Source organism: Cynocephalus volans, chromosome 6 (genome assembly GCF_027409185.1).
Source record: "Cynocephalus volans isolate mCynVol1 chromosome 6, mCynVol1.pri, whole genome shotgun sequence".
Taxonomy (NCBI): Eukaryota; Metazoa; Chordata; class Mammalia; order Dermoptera; family Cynocephalidae; genus Cynocephalus; species Cynocephalus volans.
In genome coordinates this window covers 33221625-33244743 of record NC_084465.1, presented here as the reverse complement: position 1 = coordinate 33244743, position 23119 = coordinate 33221625, and the positions used below count along the sequence as shown (strand labels likewise).

Below are 23119 nucleotides of genomic sequence, written 5' to 3'. Positions count from 1 at the left end.
TGTGTAATACCAACAAGCATTGACCTAGAATACATAATAATGTACATAGGTCTTAAATACTTCATGTTTAAGAAAATAATTAAGAAATTTAATATCCTTAGCACAATATATCTAAATTTAAAACATATATGCACACAAAACACTACATATTTTACATGGATACATAACATTCGAAGATATATTATCCAATACAGAGTTGATACCTATGCGGGCAGTAACAGAATAAGAGAAGAGATCAGGGATGAAATGGTTAAAAAGTAAAAAAAGAGGAGGCTGGTGGTGGTGTGACATGAAATGAGGACTACAAGTATTCAATTTTCTGTGCCCCAAATCCCAAAAAAACTATATAAGGCAGTCAGGGTAAATCCATCAATAGTCTCTGAAACAAATAAAATTGTGTACAAATTATAAAGAAGAAAAATATGAGTATTTTTAACTTTGTAACTTTTAAATGTCTTATAATTGTTGAGTCAAGTATGAGGCATGACTTTAATTTTATGCAGTGGCCATGTAAAAAAAAAAGTCTTCATTTTTTTTTTTTTTTTTACTTTTTGTAATACGCCCTGATTCTTGATGAAACTTCAATTGGTGATTTTAGGTAACCATGTGTCCAAAATATTTCAAGTCACACTTGTATTTGGTTTCTTCACTTTTTTTGTGGTAAGTTTATTATTTAAATTCCTTTCAAGTACATATCCTTTTAAATTCATTTATCTTAACTGAATACTTGACGTACTTTAGAATTTTTAAAGCCCACTGAATCATGACTACACTTACCAGTTGCCATGTAGTGTTAACCATTTACAATTCATATATTATACTATAACCATATGTTGACATCATTATTTATAAAATAAGTAGATTTTTCCCAAATTGTGATAAATGCTCTTGAAACAAAATAATGAAAAAATAACAATACCACAGAAATTTGAAAGCTATTTAGGAATTTAACTTTGTGTTATAGCAATTTGAAAAACATACTTAGTTTTAAAATACTGTGAACTCCATTCTTTCAAGTTCAATAATCCAATAAAAAATTAAATTGTATCAAATTAGAGAAACATTTAAAGTTTTATGATTGTTAACCTTTCTTAACCATAGATCATTTTAACAAAGTCTGTTGTGGGTATGCTCCTGAATTTGGAACTAAATTTATATCTCAGTTCTTACAAATATTCAAACTAATTATTTCAGAATGAATGTAGAATGACACTTTAATTAGTAATGCATCTCCCGGCAATTAAGATTCTCTTACTTCTCTCAGCAATTAAAATGGCAAGGCATATTATTAAGGTCTCACAATTCTTCATACCTCTTCCAGACAATTACCATGGGAAACAATAAAGGCGAGATCATACTATAATCCATTCACTGAATATTTGGTATCAGGATAAACACTTTCTCCTCCTTGTCTAGTAATTTTTTATTTCACTTGTATTACCTATCAATCATAAATGCAATTTGTGCTCTGTATCACAAAGTTCAATTTTTCTTTTTAAATGACTTATTACGACCAATTGATTTTGCAGAAATGCAAGTTGTAGGAATAATTTTAATTAAGAAATAATTTTTAATCCATTTATTGATGCTACAAATTTAATGGTCAGAATATTAAATACATATAGAGTGCTTAATACTGGCAGAAAATATCAGTGCTGGAAATATGAGATGTCTAAAATTACCGGAAATTGAATACATTAATATAACAAAGATATATGCAGAGAAACAAATACATGCACACAAAACTGTTCATACAGTAGGTGGGAATGGAAGAGAAAGAGAAGTACTTTTATTTTTCTCTTACATACCTAAGAATATTTTTTAAAGTGGTATAATAGGGTGACTTTTGGTCTTTTTGATGCTTCTAATTCCAGTTTTCTAGAATGAAAATCACTGCGTCTGTATTTTTTTAAAGAGTGTGGTGGATTTACACACATATACATGGGTATTTCAAAAAGTTCATGGAAAAATTGATCAAAGGTAATGCAAATCTTTCCATGATTAATCATATTACTACTGTCATAGAAAAACATCTCAAAGTTACATGGTGTATATATACATACACACACACACACACACACACACAATAATGTCATAAAATCACAACATGGCATTTATTTGTAAATCATAGTTCAAATGACCTATTGTATATGGATAATAGCTACAACTGACTGAGTATTAATTATGTTTTGGCACTTTAGCAATATTAACTCATTTAACCCTCACAGCACCTTTTGGAATAGGTGATTAACATATTCCATTTTACTGATGAAGAAATGAGGCACAGTGAGGGGAAGTAATTTGCCCCAAGATGACACACTGACAGGGCCACAGTTAAGGCACAGTGGCTACACACTCCAGGCACTCCAACGACACTGTACTATTACGGCATTACACTGTCCTTTAGTAAGTTTTAATTGTCTTAACATTTCATCAATTATTCATAAATTTTACTATAAATGCACCTAACCCTCATTCTTTTTAGATATTATACTTAGTAAGTCTAATAGTTAAATCTTTGAGTGAACACCACATAGTCTATAACTAAGGGCAAGTTTTGGAAGATGTAAGCAGATTCTGTCGAACGTTCATAACTGTCTTGTTAAGGTCAAGGCAAAGGCTCAACAAAAGGGAACTTGTCTTCCTTTGAATAAAGAAGGCATGTTTGTGGTGGACAAGATACTGAAGGGCATGATAACTGTATCCATATTCCCTGCAGTACTTTCAAATGTAACATTACTTTCATGTTTTACTGTAGCTGTCCGATTCATTTTACCATGCTTTACTCCTCTCAGGTCCAATCCTTATTCACTTTATTCAGTGATTTCTTCTGCTTTGGTCATCATAGTCTGCAATGGTCTAGAAATCCATCTGATCACTCAGGTGTGATCATCTTTCTTTCTATAGCTTTTCACATAAAGGTTAAGACATTTTTTATCTTTCTTAAATGTTCCATATTTGTTTAGCTTAATAAACATGCATGAACACATACCGTTCTCATACTCACCACCAACAAAGATAATACTTTTCAGTTACTGTTTTCTTTTTTGGGGGGTGGTAGCTGGCCAGTACTGGGAACTAAACCCTTGACCTTGGTGTTACAAGGCTTCATTCTAACCCACTGGGCTAACTGGGCAGCCCAGCTTACTATTTTCAAATAATCATTGTGTCCTTGTTCTTTCACTGATTAGAGTGACCAGTGAAAATTACATCCAACAGACGTAGGCAACACTATCATGAAAATGTATATTATTAACACCTTCAATGAAGAGTAAAGTAAGCCAAAAAAAATTGTCCATTTTCAAAATTGTGAATTCTGATATAAGGATTTCTTTGGAAACGGCTTCAAGTCACCAGTTAAAAAAGATTCTGTGAACTACATATTTATATCTTCCAAATGAACATCAAAGTCATGGAAGAAGAATTTGATATCTAAAAGTCCACTATACCATTTATATAATTGTGTTATGTTCTGCCAGCTCATTTTCCATTTTTCAGTTTTCTTAATTTTGTAATCTATGCTTTTAGGTTAACAGCTGTTCCACCATTCCAGTGGGGCAAGTAAAAATACAATCTTTCAACTGTTTCTAATGCATTTCTCTCGTTGATTGTTGTTTCTTTTTTTTTTTTTTTTTTTTTTTTAAGATTACACAATAATTTACTGAGCGTCTTCCCTCCCTGCCCTTGCAGTCTGTAGGTCACTTTTTCTGCTTGTAGATCTTTTGCACTAGCTCCAGGAAGATGGCTGCGGGCAGGGGCACAGCATACTGCTCGATGAGCCCCATAAGGTGGTTGTAACTGTCTTCCTCATACTGCAAGAACACAGCTGGCAGATCCAGCTCCTTGTATAGCACCTTTACCCAGGCCACCTTCTCAGCCTCCTTCTGCCCATAATTCTGCAGGATCTGGCACTGTTACACAGTGGCCCTTTGCAGACACCGAACCACCAGCCAACTTCTTTTGTTGTCCTGGAAGTCAGTGCCAATCCTGCCAGTCACACTGGGATCCCCAAAGAGGTCAACGTAATCATCCTGAATCTGAAAGAACTCTCCCATCTCTGGCAGGATCTTCTTGGCACTGGCATGTTTCTTCTCCCCATCAATGCCTGCCGTCTATATGGCAGCAGCTACAAGAAGGCAGAAGTAGTAGAAAACTGTCTTGTCCTTAACAATAGCTTTGTACCTCTTTTCAGTGAATCGGCCAAGATCCACATTGCCCTGGGGGGCTGTGATGAGGTCCAGGGTCTGCCCAATCTCAGTCTGACAGGAACTCTACAGGAAGAGCTCAATCAGGTTCAGGTAATAGGGCTGCTCCTGGCAGTAGAACTTCAGCAGGCAGTAGATACATGCTTCCAGAAGTATAGCATCATTGATGGCATCCGAATCTATGCCTGGCTTCTCATACCAGCAGGTCTTCCCCCGGCGGGTGAGGGATGAATCCATGATGTCAGACAGCAGGAAGAAACCTTGCAGCAGTTCCACACACCATCCCACAGTCAGGTTCCAATGGAGACTATCAGAATCCTGTTTCCTTGGCTCCACCAGCTCAGGGAATGCTACCAGCACTGTCAAACCCAGCTGATACTTGCCTCCAATGGCATTGAACCCCAGGACCTCCCTGAGCCGGGCAAGGGCATCTACTGTCTGTGGGTGCCCCATCTCATCTTCAGTCAGCACCTTAACAATCTGGGAGAAATGCTGGAGAAAATCCTGCTTTTCTTGGGCATAAACATCCGATTTCTGGTCTCTATCCATTCTGTTCCTGCATGCGGATTCCTGCTTGGCCTGATTGATGTTTCTTTTTAAGCATCACTATTTTTATACCAAATTTCCTTCACTCCCTCATTCATTCATTCATTCAAAGAGTCTGGCACCTAGTAATCAATAAGCTCATTGAATGATTGATGAAACCAACCATGTATTCAGTGCCTGGTCAAATGATGATGACAATAAGCTCCAGCCTATAAGGAGTTAGTCTTAGCTGGAGCGACAAACAAGAGTGTGAATGGTAATGATTCTATAATTGAGGATGTTCTGGGTATCTGGGAGCACAGACTGGGGATGTCTGAGTCAGCCTGAGGTGAAAAAATGAGTATTAAGGGAATTTTCATATTGTCTATGATTTTAAATTTTATGTAATTTGAGAGTACATAAAAATCAACCAATTATCAATCAATAATTTGCATCTACTATGTTCTGTGGACAGAGTAATGAAGTAAGAGTCTATTTCCCTGCCTTCAGGAAACAATGTTATAGATATATAAAAAAGACATAAACGTGAAAGTTTAAGTATCAGAAGAAGCTAGTATGTGGTAAAAGCCAAAAAAGAGAAAGGCAAAAGAATTTTACATATTGCTGAAAGAAGTGAATATTGATACAATTATTGAAACCAATAACAACATTAAAAAGTTTAGTATTGGGCTGACCACACGGAGCACTTGGGAAAGTGCAGCACTGGGACCGCAGTGGCGCTCCCGCCACGGGTTCGGATCCTATATAGGGATGGCCGGTGTGCTCACTGGCTGAGCGTGGTGTGGGCGACACCAAGCCAAGGGTTGTGATCCCCTTACCGGTCACAAAAAAGACAAAAAAAATAAATAAATATAATAAAAGTAAAAAGTTTAGTATTAAACTGATAAGAACAGATAAAAGAAAGACCACAGTAGTGCAGTGGTCTTACAGAGGGAGGGAACATACCTAGGGCTGCAAAGCAGAGTAGGGGAGAGAGGGGGAGGGTGGTTGGGGGACAATTGGGTGGGGACATAGGGTATAAAAGCAATTTGTGGTAATTTGTATCTCATGAATATTCATAAAGTAAAAATAAATAAAATAAGATAAAATAAAAAGTTTAGTATTATCTTATAAATATGAACATTCATATTCTCACAGTCTCAACAATTTCAAGAGGTACACATTCAAGAGAAACTATGCACACATATACCAGGAGACATGTACAGGAATGTTCATAGCAGCACTGTTTGAAATACTAAAAATCTGAAGTGACGCAAATATCCACCTTGATGAAATGGATAAATAATAGTATATTTGTAGAAAGGCTTATTGTACAGAGAATATATATATATTTATATATATAAAATTAAATGTGTCGATCAATGTGATATACATCATGGGCCAAGGATTATAATTAATCCAATTCTGTGCAGCTGAGGTATAATAGAAGAAGGAGTAAAAGTGAATAGATTTTACAGCAAAACAAGAGTACACAGTATCGGTTAGCCTTTGCTGTATCACATAGCAACCAAAAACTTAGTGACTTAAAACAGCAATCATTTATTATTTCTTAAGAGCCCACAGTTAGGTAAGTAGTTCTATTCACCTGAGTTGGGCTCAGCATGACCCACTCATGGGTCTGTGATCAGCTACAAGGTGGCCAGATGGCTTTGTTCATTTGATCTGGGCTCAATCATATGTCTGAGACCTTGGCCAGGAAAACAAGGCAGATTCAGTTCTGCTTCTCTAGCGGGCTAACCCATGCGTGTCCTCATGGGGAAGGATGCGAGCAAGAGAGGAAGTGAAAATGTACATGTGCTTTCTCAAGACAATACCAAATTTGCTACTGTCCCAGGAGCCAAAGCAAGTCACATGAGCAAGCCCAAAGTTGGAGGGGACAACACAGGTATAGGGCAAAAGGGTATGGATTTAGGAAGTTCATTTATTGGGCTCATTTATGTGATCAACCTACATGTAGAAAGAACTTCCTAAATTCACTGATCTCCTCCTTTAATATGGAGTAGGGCAGGTCTGGCTAACTTAACCAAAAGTTTTACATAAGGAAGGTCCTAGGCAACCAGAAAGTAACAGTGTGGAAGCTCTCTTTTCTGGAGATAAGAAGGCAGGCTGAAAAGAAGGAGCCGAGGAGAGTGCCTAAAGTAGAAAGGCACTCTCCTGCTGTCACGCAGGCTGTGCTGTAACAAAGTGGGAGTGATCCCAGTGAGGCAGATGGAAGACCAGAGCCTCTTTAGATTCTCACAGCATAAAAGAGACCTAGAGTTCCCTCCAAATCAGAAGAGTGGGGATGCAGGAGCTTGTAGTTAGCTGAGGGTCTGCTCATGAGGAATGATTAGATTAATCATAGAGCAAATAAACTATCTTTCTTGGCACATCTGTGCTTGAATAAGAAAATGTGTAAGCTGATACAAGATTGGTAAGGTTTTGATAAGTAAAAAAAAAAAAATAAATAAAAAAGAAGAACGAAATAGAGTTGTTAGTAAAAGCATTTTCAGGTATATGTATTTATCAATTTGACTGAAGCTGGCGACTTACATTTGGAAGGGAGAAAATCTAGAAGACTAGATGAGCCAGATTTTTGAAGAATTTGAATTCTAGGTTAAGGAATTTGAACCTAATCCCATAGGTAATGGGGAACACTAGAATATTTTAGTATAGATATAAATTATACTCGTAAATTCCTAAGTGGTTTGAAAAAAAGAGGCAAATATAGAAAAATCAGTACAGAAGTCACCGAAACAGGTTTTTTGGTTGTTGTTAGAAGAGAGATTGAGCTAGGGTTGGCAAAAGTAATGAAAAGGGATTTAGTTGCGGAAAACCCTACAGAAGGATAGATATTAACTAATATAGGTGAAGAGAAAGCAGTGAATTAAGGATAAATCAAAGAGTCAATCTAACTGGAAGAAAGGATAAGGCTGCAAATTTTACCAAGATGGAAATAGCTGGTCTTCAGATTTCTTTGGCTTATTGCTATATCCTTCTAATCCCTTGTCAAAAGAAATTAAAACTTTTTCATAAGTATTAATATATGAAATAAGCAAAGGCTCTAAAAATACATTTGCTTTTTTTAAAAAAAAGTAGCAAACTCACTCTTTTTAAAAAAAATTGTGAGATTAAGAAGTGCTTTTCCCCTCTGATTTGATTATTAAAGTACTATCTTTAAGGATACAGATGATCGCAGGATAAATGATTAGAAATTTTAATACCTGTATAAACCCTTTACTCTTTCTGTTCATATCCTCAACACTGGCATTAATTAATTCAAAATAGCAGTAAGACAAGGCTCCTACCCTACAGAGATTACATGTAGCTGGGGAGCTACTCATTAAAAAATCACACCGTGGAGATAACATGCCAGTTGGGCAGACAGTCAATAAACATAACACTGGCTAAGGATAAGAGCTTTAGAAAATGAAACAGGTTAAAAAGAGAGAGTTGGTAACAGGGAAAGAAGGATACTTTGTAGGGCGGACAGGATGGGCTTCTCTGTAAAGGGGAGTGCATGAGAGTCGAACATTCTGCAGTGGAGTCAGTAATGGCAAAGGTCTCCAGAACTCTAATCTCAATGACACTCCTAGTGATTATTTTCATAAATCACTAACATATATAATTAGGCTAATTATTCAATTACATGAATGTCTTAGGTGCTACGGTCACTACAAAATAAAAGTTGTTTAGTCACTAAGTTATTAGAACAGTCAGCTGTTCAGACTTATCAATCTCTCCTTAAATATTTACACACATAAAACTAAAATTTGAAATACACAAAAAATACATGAGATGAAATTAAACAAACATATTTGGAATGTAAAAACTAGTGAGATCAACAATGTGTCATGAAACTGGACAAATTTTAATACCACAACTAGCAAGACTTGACAGACTGTTTAGAGATGTATAGATCAAATCATACTTGCTTAATGACTTAAGCAAGAAAATTAAAACTTAAACTAGCAATTGCACTAAAACATACAAAATGTACCACTGGTTTTTTAAAATATGCACTGAAAGCATTTGTAATTTTAAAAATAATTTAGACTGCATTAGACTGAAATAAAGGGACAAGTTCTATCTTAATTCCTCTCACTTGCCATGAAACAATCCCCAGGTGTTCTTTTTTAGAATCTGAGCATATATCATCCAAGTCAGTCGCTCAGACATGGTTAAAAGCTCTTATGTAATATTTTCATTTTTCTTCCTTGGACACAGAGAGAAGACAAGGTTAGTAGAAAAATGAACACACAAAGAGAAACAAACTACCCCACCTACATCCATAACAGCTGTCAAATAAACATGTAAATTAAAGCCTAACAATTAAGCAAAGGGCCCTAATGGGGACATAACTATTACACTCCCAAGGGATTAGTGATGATTTATACACTTTTATTTTCTCATCTGTCTTTAAGAGTTTTCTTCTGAATAAAGTCAAATGATATGATTAAAACTAAAAAAAATTATCAAAAATGTTATCAAGGGAGTATAATTTTCAAAAATAATTACTTTCATAATGATTGTTACTAGTTAACTGACTCTTACTATGTAACAAGCACTGTGTTACTGGCTTAATGGATATATCTTTTCATTTCATGCTCAGGACCATCCAACTTTATGGCTGAAAAAAATGTGGCTGTGAAAAGTTAAACTGACTGAGTTTGCAAATTAAATGACAGGGCAGGAGTCTGAATCCAGGTCTGACTAACACCAAAGCCTGTGTCCTTAACCACTCTGCTTCCTGTCTATGGAAATGTCCTTAAAAAGAATAATTTGGCTTGAAAATCATTTAGCTCTTTCTGTCTTGCCCAGGAGTTTGAACATTTCCATCTCATTTCCTTAAGATACCTCTAACTTTAGGTTTAAAATAAAGAATTGAAAGAAAAAGATTTCATATACAATATGGTGGATATAATTCATATTCTTGAAAATTGTTGATAGAATAAATTTTAAATGTTCTCACCATGAAAAACAAGCACAGGGCAGGCAGGTTAGCTCGATTAGTTAAAGCATGGCATTGATAATAGCAAGGTCCAGAGTTCAATCCCTGTACCATCCAGCCACCAATAAATAAATAAATACAGTAGTCCCCCCTTATCGGCAGGAAAGATGTTCCAGGACTCACAGTGGATATCTGAAACCTCGGACAATACCCTATCCTATATAGGAACCCCTATATAAACTATGTTTTTTCCTATACAATCACATTATATAGGGCAGGTGGTGTATACAGCATGGATACACTAGACAAAGGGACAATTTATGTCCTGGACAGAAAGAGTGAGACCTTTTAAGATTTCATCACACCAACCAGAATGGCACACAATTTAAAACATATGATCTGTTTACTTCTGGAATTTTCCATTTAACATTTTTGGACCTTGGCTGATCACAGGTAACTGAAGCCACAGAAAGTAAAATCGAGGATGGGGGAACTCTACTGTATTTGAAGTAATGCATATGTAAATTAACTCAATTTAGCCATTCCAAAATTTATACATATTTCAAAACAACATGTTGTATATGATAAATATATACAATTTCACACATTTCACAATGTATACATTTCAAAACATGTACATAATATGTACAATTTTACACATTTCATAACGTATACATATTTCAAAACATGTTGTACATGATAAATGAATAAATGAATGTTAAAGAAAAAGTAATAGATTTCAGAGCGGAAAGAAACCTAAAGATGAGTTAGTGAGCCCAATATGTTGCTTAAAGACCCAGAGCAACCCGAAGACACAGCTGGCTGCAGCCCAGGTCTCCCAGTTCGGGTTACCCCCAAAACTCAGCAGCAGCCATTACAACTGCTTGAGACGGACGACAGAGAAAGGGGCAGAGGTTGAGGGATGAGATGGAAATACTGCATTTTTTTTAATGGTTTAGTTCCACTCCATATTTTAAATTTTTAATGTTTATTTTTCCTTCTTTCACTAATATCTCAACTCAAAACTAACCTTCTTTAGGGTTTTATCAATAGCTACAATAGACTGAGCATTACTGTGAGCTCACCAGCCACTCTCCTAAGCACATCACATGTAGTAAAGTATTACTCCTCCCAACAATTCTATGAGATAGGGTCTACTGACATTTTATTTTGCACTTAAGAAAACTGAGGCAGAGAGAGGTTTCACAACTTTCCCAAGATCCCACAGCTATTAAGTGATAGAGCCAGGATGTGAATGCAGGCAGTCTGGCTCCAGAATTCATGTTCCTAAACCATGACACCCCTTTAAATGTTGAATGGACAGGAGTCCTTCAAGGCTCACCTTAAAGAACACTCTCAAATGATTTCCTTAGTAATCAGATTTTTGTTCAAACAAATTTAACTTTTTTTTTAAGTTTGATAACTACATTCTTTCATCATAAAAGTGGTATAACCACGTCACAAAAGATCTGGAAAACAGAGAAAATAAAATTTTACCTGTTGTCTCATTATTCTATGTAGTATATATAGTGTGTTTCCTTTCTGAATTTTATATGCATCTGTTTTTTAATTCTAACAGAGTATACATGATTCTACAGCATGTTTTTTTAAAATTAATTTTATATAATAGAAGCCTTTCTCAGCTTGATGTCAGTCTTCATACTTCCATTTCCTTGCCTTGGGAGGACTCAAATAAATTCCAAATCTCTCATCTCTCTCCATGGTGCCCTCACTTCTACCACTTCTGTTCTCCCTACACCCTGGACATCCTCTATAAGTATGGCCGGGCCATGGAATGAGTGCAGCATGCACCTGGAGAGGTATGGGAGGAAATGATTTACTTATTGTTACATTTCCAGGGCCTGGGAGCCTTTCAAGTATTCTATTTCATTATCCCCTTTAACAACTGATAAAACTGAGGCCAAGAAAGATATGGTAAGTTACCCAAGTTAGTGACAGAACTGAGACCCAAGCTACAGGTGTCTTAGCTCCTAAACTAGCACTTATTCTACATAACTGTTACTATACCATCCTCCAACTAACCACAATTCAGCCACTTATATCAGATGATAAACAAAATGTAAATATTTTAAAATAAAGTTCAAAGTTTTTCTTTACCTCTCACAATGCTCAGGCATTAAACCCAAGATTGTTGCATAATTCACTCAGTGCTAATATTTTCTAACTTCTAGATGTGTGCAAAGGAATAAAAAGTACTACTATGTCTTTACACAGTACAAAGATTTTACAGTCAAGTTTGAACTGAGAAAATGAAATGATTCCATTTTAATTCTGTACATTAACTGTTTATAAAACTTTAAAATGTAGTATTCATAAATAGTTTTCACATGATTTTTAAAAATGTGCCCCAAATTAACTAAGATAGCCCAAGAAAATATATGGCCTGAGTTTTTTTTTTTTTTTTAAAGAAAATAAAGAAAAAAGAAGATGAGCTCATATTTCACCTTTAATTATTTGGCCTAAAGTGTGTTTAAGATACTCAGGTACGATGCCAAAGGGTGTTTAAAAAAAAAAAAGATATTTTATGTATGAAAAGTAAAAGAAGAAAATAATGCATGTCAACATGCTACACTCCTGGAGAAGAATCTTGAGAGTAAAAGGGTGTTTAATGAAAAGCCGTAATTTGAGATTAAAGTTAAAGACAAACTAATTTATTATAGGGAAAACCACAGAAGTTCTGCAAAGGTTTATAACAAGTTAAAACATTTGGTTTAATGACTATTAAAGCTATGTCTGAAAATGTGTCTTCCATTATGACATAATTTGTTATTAATCACTAGCAAATTAAAATTAAAATATAGCTCTTAATGACTTAAATGAGCAAACAGAAAATAAAGTGTATTAAGGCATTTGGAAAAATAAAGTTGGTTTTATGACATTCTTTTTATCACTCTAAATGCAATGACTACATTAACTGTTTATAAAGTAACACAGACAGACTTCTCTTCTGGAAGCTGTATTTGGAAAAAGGATCAGTCACTTATTAAGAACCTAGGAAACACTTTGCCAGAAGTTTTGCCAAGGCTATGAGAAGTAGGACTTCCGTGAAATCGGGAAAGCCACCCTGGGGCAAGTTCAACATGGGAATAGAAATAGAACCAATAGGTAGGTTCATGTGAAGGTCAGATGTCAAAACACGGTAATTTCAGACAAAGACATGTAGGAAAGTCATTCTAAAAGGTAAGTTGAAAATGAAAAATCAATTTTCTCTGGGAAAGAAAAGACTTGTCCTCTTTGTAAGGCCTGGACCTACCAAGCAAATTCTACCTTGACCTTAATAAGATTGTCCTCCCTTTGGTCATAAGACTGTCCCCTAAGTTAGCTGAAGATGATAAACCTGAAATCATAAACAAAATAGTGCAATGTTATTAGAGTGCAGTAATTTTACTTTATGAGCAAATGTAATATTTGAATTTTAAGTGTATTACCGAAGTTTTTGTAGGCATGCCACCCCAGCCCTTGGGTGCCTAGTGGGCCCTCCCTCTGGGGAATGAGGGGGTCACCAGAATACAGCTGGCTTGGCTTGGTGCTTATCCTGTTCTCCCTTACAGCAGGAGATGACCCGATGTCTTTTATATCTTTATGATGTAAATTAAACTGGAGGGTTATATTTGTGACAATTTCAAAATATATCAACCCATCCATTCATTCAACAGATGTGTAAATAGCTGAGAATTACTCTATATAAAGAGAAATATGAAATTTATATGGTAGTGGTTTTTTCTAAAATGTTATCTTACCAATCTCAACTGTGACAAAACCATTCCATAATTATTTATTCATAAAACTTTTGTTCATTTTTTCCTACAAAAGTAATCAATTGCATCAGACTTCTGATAGTTTGAGGTAATAATGCTTCCACATATCTGTGACAGCCAATTTAATTTTCTTCTTTCTCCTTTTCAGTTATATATTTAATTGTCATAATAGTCATTTGTTTTATTAGTTGCATTTTATTCTGCCTTTCTTTTGGTTAAGAAAATAACATTTGAATTAGAAAAATAATATTATTTAATAAAAACAAGGATAGTATTTCTAAGTTTTAAGTTAATGCTGTTACTTAGCCACTAGGCTATGCTAAAGTATAGTCCTTTTGTGCAAGAACACTTCTGTCTTCCAGCTACACAAAGAAAGCAGAAAAATAAATTCAAAAGCTGGATGTGAATCATTTCACCATTCAAAATCTACCTGGTAATTGTTTCACAGATTCATCTAAGAGTAGTTTCTGTAATTAGTTTATACAACATACTTCAAATGAATAAATATACCCAACTTTTTGCTAAATATGTCTTGTGGTAATACCTAATTTGGTTTTAAAAGGAGGGAATCATCATTATGCTTACTTTATCCAAATTAAATATCTATTTTCAATTGCATGTAGTTAATCCTACTTCGAAAAAACTGTATAGTCATAAACTGGTTAGTTATTAGAAACATAAGCTTTAGGTAAGATATATTTTACTTTCTGCTTAAAAAAAAAGAGCATGCAACAGTTGAAAACCAAACACCTTTTATTTCAATTATTTTAGGAATTTTTTATAGTAAATTTATACTCTGTTCCCTATAAACCTTTTAAGTTTCAACTTATGAATGCAGCTTACTCTCATTTTTATTACTTTTTCTTTTAAACCCTAAGGAGCACACTATTATCATTATTCATATTAATATTATCCTTGATTAAACATTATGTGAGGCATTAGAGATTCAAATAGGTCTATGAAACTTACAGAGCAGTTGGGAACTCATACGAAAATATAGATAATACTGATAAAAGTATTTAGGGGCAATATAGGGGCCAAATACAAATAATAAATGAATAAAACAGAGAAAACGTTAAAATAGTTCACGTAAGAGAGAGATAATTTTTGGCCACATTATTAAAAGAGATTAGGTTTTTACTACTTAAGTCCCAAAGGATTTCAACTTAAGTGCTCTGAAGATAGAAATGTATAACCCTCCAATTTATTGTTTAATCTACTTAATAACTCTATCTATAAAAGGAGTTTGTCATATTTTAAAGATAAATTAATCTTTTTCTAAACTTGGCTTCTCTCTTTTTAAATTATTAATTATTCATCTGTTAATTATTTATTATATGATGAATTATTGACAGAACACAATCTACTCCCAAAGCAAAATGCTATTAATCTACTATTCCTGTTATATTATTGCTTTGGTGTATGACAGAGTACTTGGAAGAAGAAAGTTAGCTGACTTTCTTTCTCTTCTTAAATGTAATTAAGGGCAGCAAAATTCATTTATGAAGCACCTAAGAAAAAGGCAAATATAGTTGTGCTGTGGTGAAACCATGTTTTCCCATATATATCTATAAACAGGATTGATATCCAAAATATTTAAAACACAGGCACTGAGAAAACAGAACAGATACTTGCAGCAAAGCATTTCTAACTGTCCCTGCCCATAGGGATCAATACCATTACAGCAATGCTAAGACTTTTACTTCTGGTAGATTACTTCTAATATTACTATTAAAATAGTTTTTACTGAGCCACTGTTATGAAATATCATATTCTTAAATAACACACTAGCTCAGCAGAACAGCATCAGAGATATTTTCAGTTCTAAAATTCCTTCACTTTGCATATCACGAACAGTAGAGATACCTTAATATCTGGAAATGCCTGTCAGTATCTCTAAGCAAGGGCAGATAATAATAGATGTGGCTGGGATATGAAGCATTCCTGGTCTGAATCCTTTAGTGAGTTCCTGAGATTTATAATTAAATTGGGAAACTATGATGCATCTTCTTTAGAATTCTCCTTCACCTGTAGTCTTGGGCAGAAGTCAATTGCAGGGCCACTCTAGGGCCTCGAATTTAGTCAGATATGTGATAAAAACAAATTCTCCTTCAGTGCAAAGGAGGGATCTTCCCCCCAACCCCAAATCAATCCTTGTAAGGGGGCTAGATTGTCCCACCTGCCATGGAACATTCTAAACCAAGAAACTGCCAGATTACAGCAGGGATTTCTTCCCACAGGAGCTAAATGCTGCAGAACTTGTCTTACGCCCAACTCCATGTTCAATCTTTGTTCCTGAGCCAGTCTGAAGGGTATTCACTGTGGTGCTGACCATGAGTAAACTAAGGACTGTCTTGATGTTGTGATACACAGGCTCCTGTTTTGTTTTGTTTGTTTTAAGGAATTTATTTTTTAATTGAAACATTGATTGTACATATTTATGGGGTACAGAGCTATATTTCAATACACATGCACAATGTATGATGATCAAATCAGGGTAATTAGTATATTCATCATCGATTGTACATATTTATAGGGTACAGAGTTATATTTCAATACATGTATACAATGTGTGATGATCAAATCAGGGTTGCTAGCATATTCATTATCATAAACCTTAATCTTTTTTGTGATGAAAACATTTGATCTCCTCTCTTCTAGCCATTTGAAAACATACGTTAAATTATTAATTATAGATGCCTACCTAGCGTTACTGTACACTACTAGAACTTATTTTTCCTATATAGCTATAATTTTATTGTGCCATTCATCAAAAGAAAAAGAGACTTAATACTAGTGGAGAAATAACTGCAGTTCCTGGAACATACTGTGTTCTTTTATGTCTAAATCTAGACTCTACTAGTCTCTAAGCACTTTAGAGCACTTGCACTAACTCTCTAGTCTCAAAATGTTCCATGCCAGTTGCATGGAACTTACCATCAGCTAAAAGTCCTTCCAGGACTCCTGCCTTTGAATATGCTGTGCCATGAGCTGGCAATGACCTTTCTCTCCACTGTCCACCTGCTGAATTCTTCCTCCAAGTTTCATGTCAAAATCCAAGTGTCTTGTGAGACTTCATTTGATTATCCCCAGCTAAATTCTTTCCACCAGGTTCTCATTTCTGTCTTAGAGGAATTATCACTCACAACTATAATGACTTGTATACAAGTCTGAATCCCCGACTAGCCAGTTCTACAGGCCTGTGATGGTATCTCATTTAGGGCTGTACATGAATGAGAATTTTCATTAATATTTGCAACATATGCTTGCTTCATAAATTAATGGTGAGCAGGTAGACAGATGAATGAAGGAGCCCAAAACATTAAATCCCAGGAACTCCATCTGCGTTATGAGCTGAGTCATAATTAGACTTTAGTTTGCATTACTACATTAAAGATGCCCTAATGTAGGCTACCCCAATTATGGTTCCCTTTCCCAGAGCCTGCCCTCCGAGATACATTCCCTTCAGTGAGGCCTGTTCTTACACTGCACACACTGCCATTCCAAACCAAGGAAGTGATACGGTCCTTAGTCCCATCGCAACTATAGGATATACACTTGGGTTGCCCCTGCCCAGACCCTGACTTTGTTTTCCCTAATGGTTATCCAAAAAATCCTCCTTATCTTTTGAATCATCAGTTATCTCCTACCCGATGATGGTGATTTAAAGTGCTCTAAAGTGCTTAGAGACTAGTAGAGTCAAGAGTTAGACATAAAAGAACACAGTATGTTCCAGGAACTGCAGTTATTTCTCCACTAGTATTTAGTCTCTTTTTCTTTTGATGAATGGCACAATAAAATTATAGCTAGATAGGAAAAATAAGCTCTAGTAGTATACAGTAACGCTAGGTTGGCATCTATAATTAATAATTTAACGTATGTTTTCAAATGGCTAGAAGAGAGGAGATCAAATGTTTTCATCACAAAAAGACCCCTCTCCTTACAGGAATACACTTTCTTAGACTGCTGTTTGTTGCTAAACTCAGTGTAAGCCATGTTAGCAACTGCTTTTCTCCTTATTTAGAAAAATGGTCACCTTCTTTTCTAATGGCTAACACCCCATGCTGAGATTGGACTGGAGTAAATACTAAAGTGTTAATCTGAGAAAGACCTAGATTTTTGAAAAGTCATTTTATCGTATTCAAGAGTTCAGACCTATTTCCTCACCAGCTACAAGAGGAAAAAAAAAAAAAAGACCTTGGCAGAGATGAATGTTGACTCTGACACACAGCAATCCCTGGGATACACTCACACAGCGGATGAACACTCTTATCCCTCCTGTCAAAACAGCCTTCTAGGTTATACTTGACTCATCTTTTAGCTTTTATATATTTTATGTAATTTTCAGTATTTCTGGGGATCTGAATATTAGGCTTATTTCAACTATTACTTATTTTGAAAACTATTTCTTAGAAGTTATCTTCATACATCAGCATTTTTTATTACTATGACTGATGTGCAATACCAAAGACTATCAAACCAATATTGTGTCAGATGCAGACAGTTTTGTTAACTAAATATCCATGTGTCTAGGTTTAAAGGTGTCTATGGGTCTAAAAAATTAAGTAAAACAACCTATGTAGGTCAAGTTTTTTGAGAAAACTCCATGTGAAAACCTGATACACTGGTTTTCCCACTAAACTGACAAAAAATATACCTTGAAATTTGTGGTATATACTATAAAGTACATGTACCTCACAGGGCCTGGTTTTCCAAAGCCTTGCAGTTTCAAATATTGACCTTGTGGAGGACTGGAAATTTTCCTCAGGCTATAAAGTCTCTGGTGTAAGATAAAGATTTGTGGCACAGCAAGGTTGCTGGCTCAAGGACAGACTAGTTACTGATTGTTATGTAAAGATACTGAGAAATTACTGTAAGATCACTTAATTGTCTAATGGAATGTCATCTGACTTGTTTCACTGAAAGTGTACCAGCCTATACTGTTAAACTATAACCCCACCTATGTTTTCTTCCTGTAACTTCCTGGTCTGGAAAATAAATGCAGGAAGAGAATCCCAATTGGCATTAATTTCCCAAGGAAGGGATGCCTCCTGCTTGAGGGTTCCAGGGGAGATTAACCACTTTGGGGCTTCTCACTGCTCAGAAGAAATGGGCTTTGAGTAATGCTTTGCGGCTCCATCACCCAGGGGAAGTGGGGTGACAAATCCATGGGGGGCAAAGCAACAGAAATTAAATCCAATAACTCAGGGGGAAAACATCTCAAATACACACTTACCCACTATGCTTCATATGTGGTGGCTTATCCATTCGCACTGCCAGTTTGATTTTTAAGTCAGAGTCCTGGCTATTTTTTGGAACTACCATTCGGTGTAATTCAGCTGACTTGGAGCTATTAGAAGTTGGGTATAATATCACCTGTAAGAAACAAAAACAAAACATTTAAGTGCATGATACAGAGTGTCTACGGATTGGAACTGAAATACTTTCTCTGTGTTTTCCTGTTTGAAAAGAAGGCATCAATGCCCACATATATCTAGTAAACTATTTGACTCCCACCCACTACAGTAGATGGATTTTCAATACAGACTCATTTATTTTTTGACAAATAGGTGTTTTCATCTTATCACATAATGAGTTTTCTTCCAGTGTCACTTCATAATGAATTAATAGCACAACAAGCTGCAGTTGAATCGACAGTTGAAAAATACATAACGGACACATAATTTCAAGAATACACTACACTCCCCCAGGGCAAAGAAGTTCAGAAAGAAATCTTCAAGATTATACATAACATGCTTAAAAAGCAAAAGCAATTATTTGAAGCAGCACAAATATGCCTCATGTTTTAATATTTTCATTATAAAATAGTATTAAAGGAAATCAACTCAATTAGGGATGGAAAAGGTTGACCATAGCACATTTTCTGCTGTAGATCAATACCAAAGAAGAATTTTTTCCTGATTACATGTTTTCAAAACTATAAAGATGATATTGTAATAACTGAAACAAAGTAATTATTTTTAATAAAACTGCGAAATTACCAAGTGATTATTTTATAACACTTTACTTCAGAAAGACAACCCAGGAAAGAAAAGCCTATTCTTCAGATGTAGGTGCCATATAGGTAAAACAATGAATTTTCCCCTCTTTAGTCTATCATGACATCTTTTAGACATGACCTAGAGCCAAGCCTTCATGGGTATTTTAAATTGGGAGTACTTCAGCCTGAAAGACAAAACAAATATACTTAAAGAGAGATGCATTATATTTAATTCATTATTATTTTAAAACAAGTGAAAAGTAAATAAATCTGAAGTTTAGATGTGAATGAAAGAATTATATATATATAAATATATATATATACACACACACACAAAGGAATACTACTCAGCTATTTAAAAAAAATGATATCCTATCATTTGTAGCAACATGGATGGAACTAGAAACCATCATGTTAAATGAAGTAGGTCAGGTACAAAAAGACAAATACTACATGATCTCACTCATATGTGGAATATAAAACAAAAAAAGTGGTTCTCTTGGAGTAAAGAGTAGAATAATGGTTACCAGAGGAAAGGGAGGGGTGGAGGAGGAAAAGTGGTGGACTAATGGGTCAAAACTATGCTGTCTACCCTAAGTGAATCACTGTGCAGTATATACGTGTATTGAAACAACACTCTGTATCCCATAAATATGTACAAATGAATGTTAAAATTTAAAAAAAGATAAATTATAGATTTAAAAAAAAATGGATATTCACCAAGAAATTGTTAAGCAAGGTTCTTCTTCTCTCTAGGAAAGACAACAGTCATAAAAACTTCTAAAACTATTCTCAACTTACAAGTTGTTAAACATACCTACTATTTGGAGACTCTTCTCAAGCCTATCGTGAAGGCTATAGCTATGTTGCGTCCAGCATATCTATATGCTCAAACATGCAAAGGACATCCAAGAACAGACTAAATGGCATTTGTGATGGTTTCCAAATTATGATCATACTCTAGAATTCATCTATTTTGACTGCTAAAATATCTAGTGGGCTATTTTACAGATTCTTAAATAACATTAAAGAAAAATATGTTGATAGTTTTTGGCTCTAACCAGTAGATAAGGAAATGTCATTATCAACTTAGAAGGGGATTCCAAAAAAGAATCAAAGACTGAGTGATATCCTTCGCAGCTATAGCTGCTGTTTTCCTAGCAAGTCTGGAAAGCTGCTTTCTCTTTCTCCCACCTATCCTCTCCACCCCCCTGCCTTTTTTTCAAATTTGTTTTGGCATGAGCCACCTACAGACTTTATTCCTTTTTAATTCTTCCATCTATGTTTATATAAAAATTGCTATTTTTCCAAACTCTAAAAGTCTTATACAGGAAGAGAAAATTTAAATTAAAACTTCTGACATTCTCTAAATGTCAACAAGAGGTTATTAAGTGAGGTCCCCAAAATAACTAATTACAGCTGTTCCACAAGTTAAGGATCATCCCAACATCGAATACCATCATTTCTGCCACATTTTATTTTTCTGATGGGTTTTTCTGACTGAAGTCAGTAGAAGGACTTTATTGCTCAGCTTTGTCTAATTAAACAAACATTTGAGTGCTCACTATGTGGGGACACACAAAGAAAAAGGACATGGCTGGCTCAGTCCCCTCAAGAAGCACACGGTCTTTTACAATCAGAACTCCCAGCTCTGATAATATCAGTTCTTCACATTGCCCTTCAATCTCTAGAGAGTGTGCAGTGTGGTTTCTTGATTTTGTTAATCTCTGAGTTTATTCACCATCATCTGTTTGGCTTTTCTGTGCTATCATACGTATAGCTAATTCCCTGTGTTAAGTTCCCTCCATCTGAAAAACCTGAAATTGTCTCTGTTACCCTGGACATCCTGACTGATAAAGATATGAACACTGGCACGTTGTAACAAATGGAGACCCACAGATATAAAATCTACTACGTCTCTACGAGAACTTCATTGGCAAATAAGCCCCGAACATAGTCTTAAAAATGGTCTGGAAAATAGTTTTCAGGTTCCCAAATTGCACAAGCACTATCATTTAGCCATAGATGAGAACAGATGAGGAATTAGCTTCCAATGCGTAGAGCCCAAAGGGCCACGGAGAATATAGAACAAAGGAGTTCTTTTCAGATACACAATACAGGTCTAATCAAGAGATCTTCAACACTTTCAAGAGGTCTTCACGGCGCATGCCTGACAGGATTTCATTATTGTCAGTGAACAATTATTGCTGTGTGTTTCCCATTTTTTCTTTTCTCAAATTAACTGTAGCTCTCCTGTCCCTGCCCACTATTGTATATTGGGTTATGCTAGGGCAGGATGGTAAGGGGAGGGCAGAGGAGTAGAGAGTTAACATGAACTTCAGTTCATAGGCTACCAGGCAAAAACAGCCATAGCTAAATCTGATGCAGATGTTGGAATGGATGTAAGGACGAAATGAGACTCTAGGCTGTTTCCCTTGAGTTGTGGTGAATGTGTGCTATGTGTGGGAGGAAGGGTAACAAAACTACTTGGTGGCTATAGGAGTAAACTATGGCAGATAGTGTAACTGTCCACCAGGATTCATGCTTTCATTAGTATCGTACAACTGCTGGTATGCAGCTAGTAAGCCAAGGACTATGATTCCTAGCTCTTCCTGCACCTCAGTAGGGACATGTGAAAGTTCCAGGTGATGGAATATCAGAGAAGCGACATGTGTCACTTTGAGAAAAGGTAATTAAGATGTAGGAATGCCTTCCTCATCCCTCTTATTCCTCTGACAGCCAAAAACTGAGAATGGCAATGGCCTAGGAAATGAGAGAGCCCTAAAATGGAAGAAACCAGAGCCCTGAATTACCACGTGGAAGAAAGCCACCGTTCCATCAGGCCATAGTAAACTGTTATACAGGTGATACTGTTTTGAACTACTGAAATGTTGTCACTTGTTTGTTACAGCATTTAGTAGTATCCTAACTAGTATACTAACACAATGTTTTGCTTCAAAAATCTTTCACAAGTAAAGGAGTGCTAATGGGATTGTTCTTCATGATAAGCAGCTCCACTTCAATAGAATTCAGCTCATGTGCAGTGAGGTGTGTCTGATGTTGATGGTTACAATGATTAAAATATTTAAAGATATTTTATTAAGGATCCTTCTGTATCCTAGGTTCACATGTAAATTAAATTGTAGCTCTATACAAAATAGCTAACTTACATTATTTAGCAAAATTACTTTGTTCTTTGCTGTTCACTTCTCTTAACCTTTCTACATACATTTCTGCTTCTAGTTTATTTCTGTCACCAACACTTTAAATGTCTTGACAGCTAGCAGCACAGAAAAAAAGTATGATTTCTTATCTTAAATATAAAGTCAATGTATCTTTTTCATAGCAAAATGTCAACACATTACTTGCCATCTTTCTTAAGGTGTAAAGAAAAACACAAAATGAATTTTTTTGTTTAAAATAGTCAAATTTAACATACAGGAAGAAGAACTCAAACTTAAAAAAACTATAAAATATATATGTACATACAGATATGCTTAGAATAATATGGGATTCAGTAGGATCTTTCTCTTAAAATATATTTATAGAAGATAGAACCTCTACATTGCTTCTCTTCCATTAAGATACCTTGATTAAAGCCAAGCCATGTTCATTCATGTGTACAAGCGGTTTTCAAAAAGTTCATAGAAAGACTGGC

The 23119-nt window shown here is 35.3% G+C and overlaps 1 protein-coding gene and 1 pseudogene across 13 annotated transcripts in view; both read right to left on the bottom strand.

The window, feature by feature from the left end:
- The window catches only part of CADPS2 (calcium dependent secretion activator 2), a 498805-nt gene that overhangs the window by 218547 nt on the left and 257139 nt on the right, over positions 1 to 23119 (bottom strand). For all 13 annotated transcript variants that reach the window (XM_063101364.1, XM_063101369.1, XM_063101373.1 and 10 more), the window contains exon 8: positions 18697 to 18836. In XM_063101364.1, the coding sequence (XP_062957434.1) occupies positions 18697 to 18836 (140 nt within the window). The remainder of the gene's footprint in view (positions 1 to 18696; positions 18837 to 23119) is intronic.
- Positions 3699 to 9364, bottom strand: LOC134381216 (farnesyl pyrophosphate synthase-like; annotated as a pseudogene).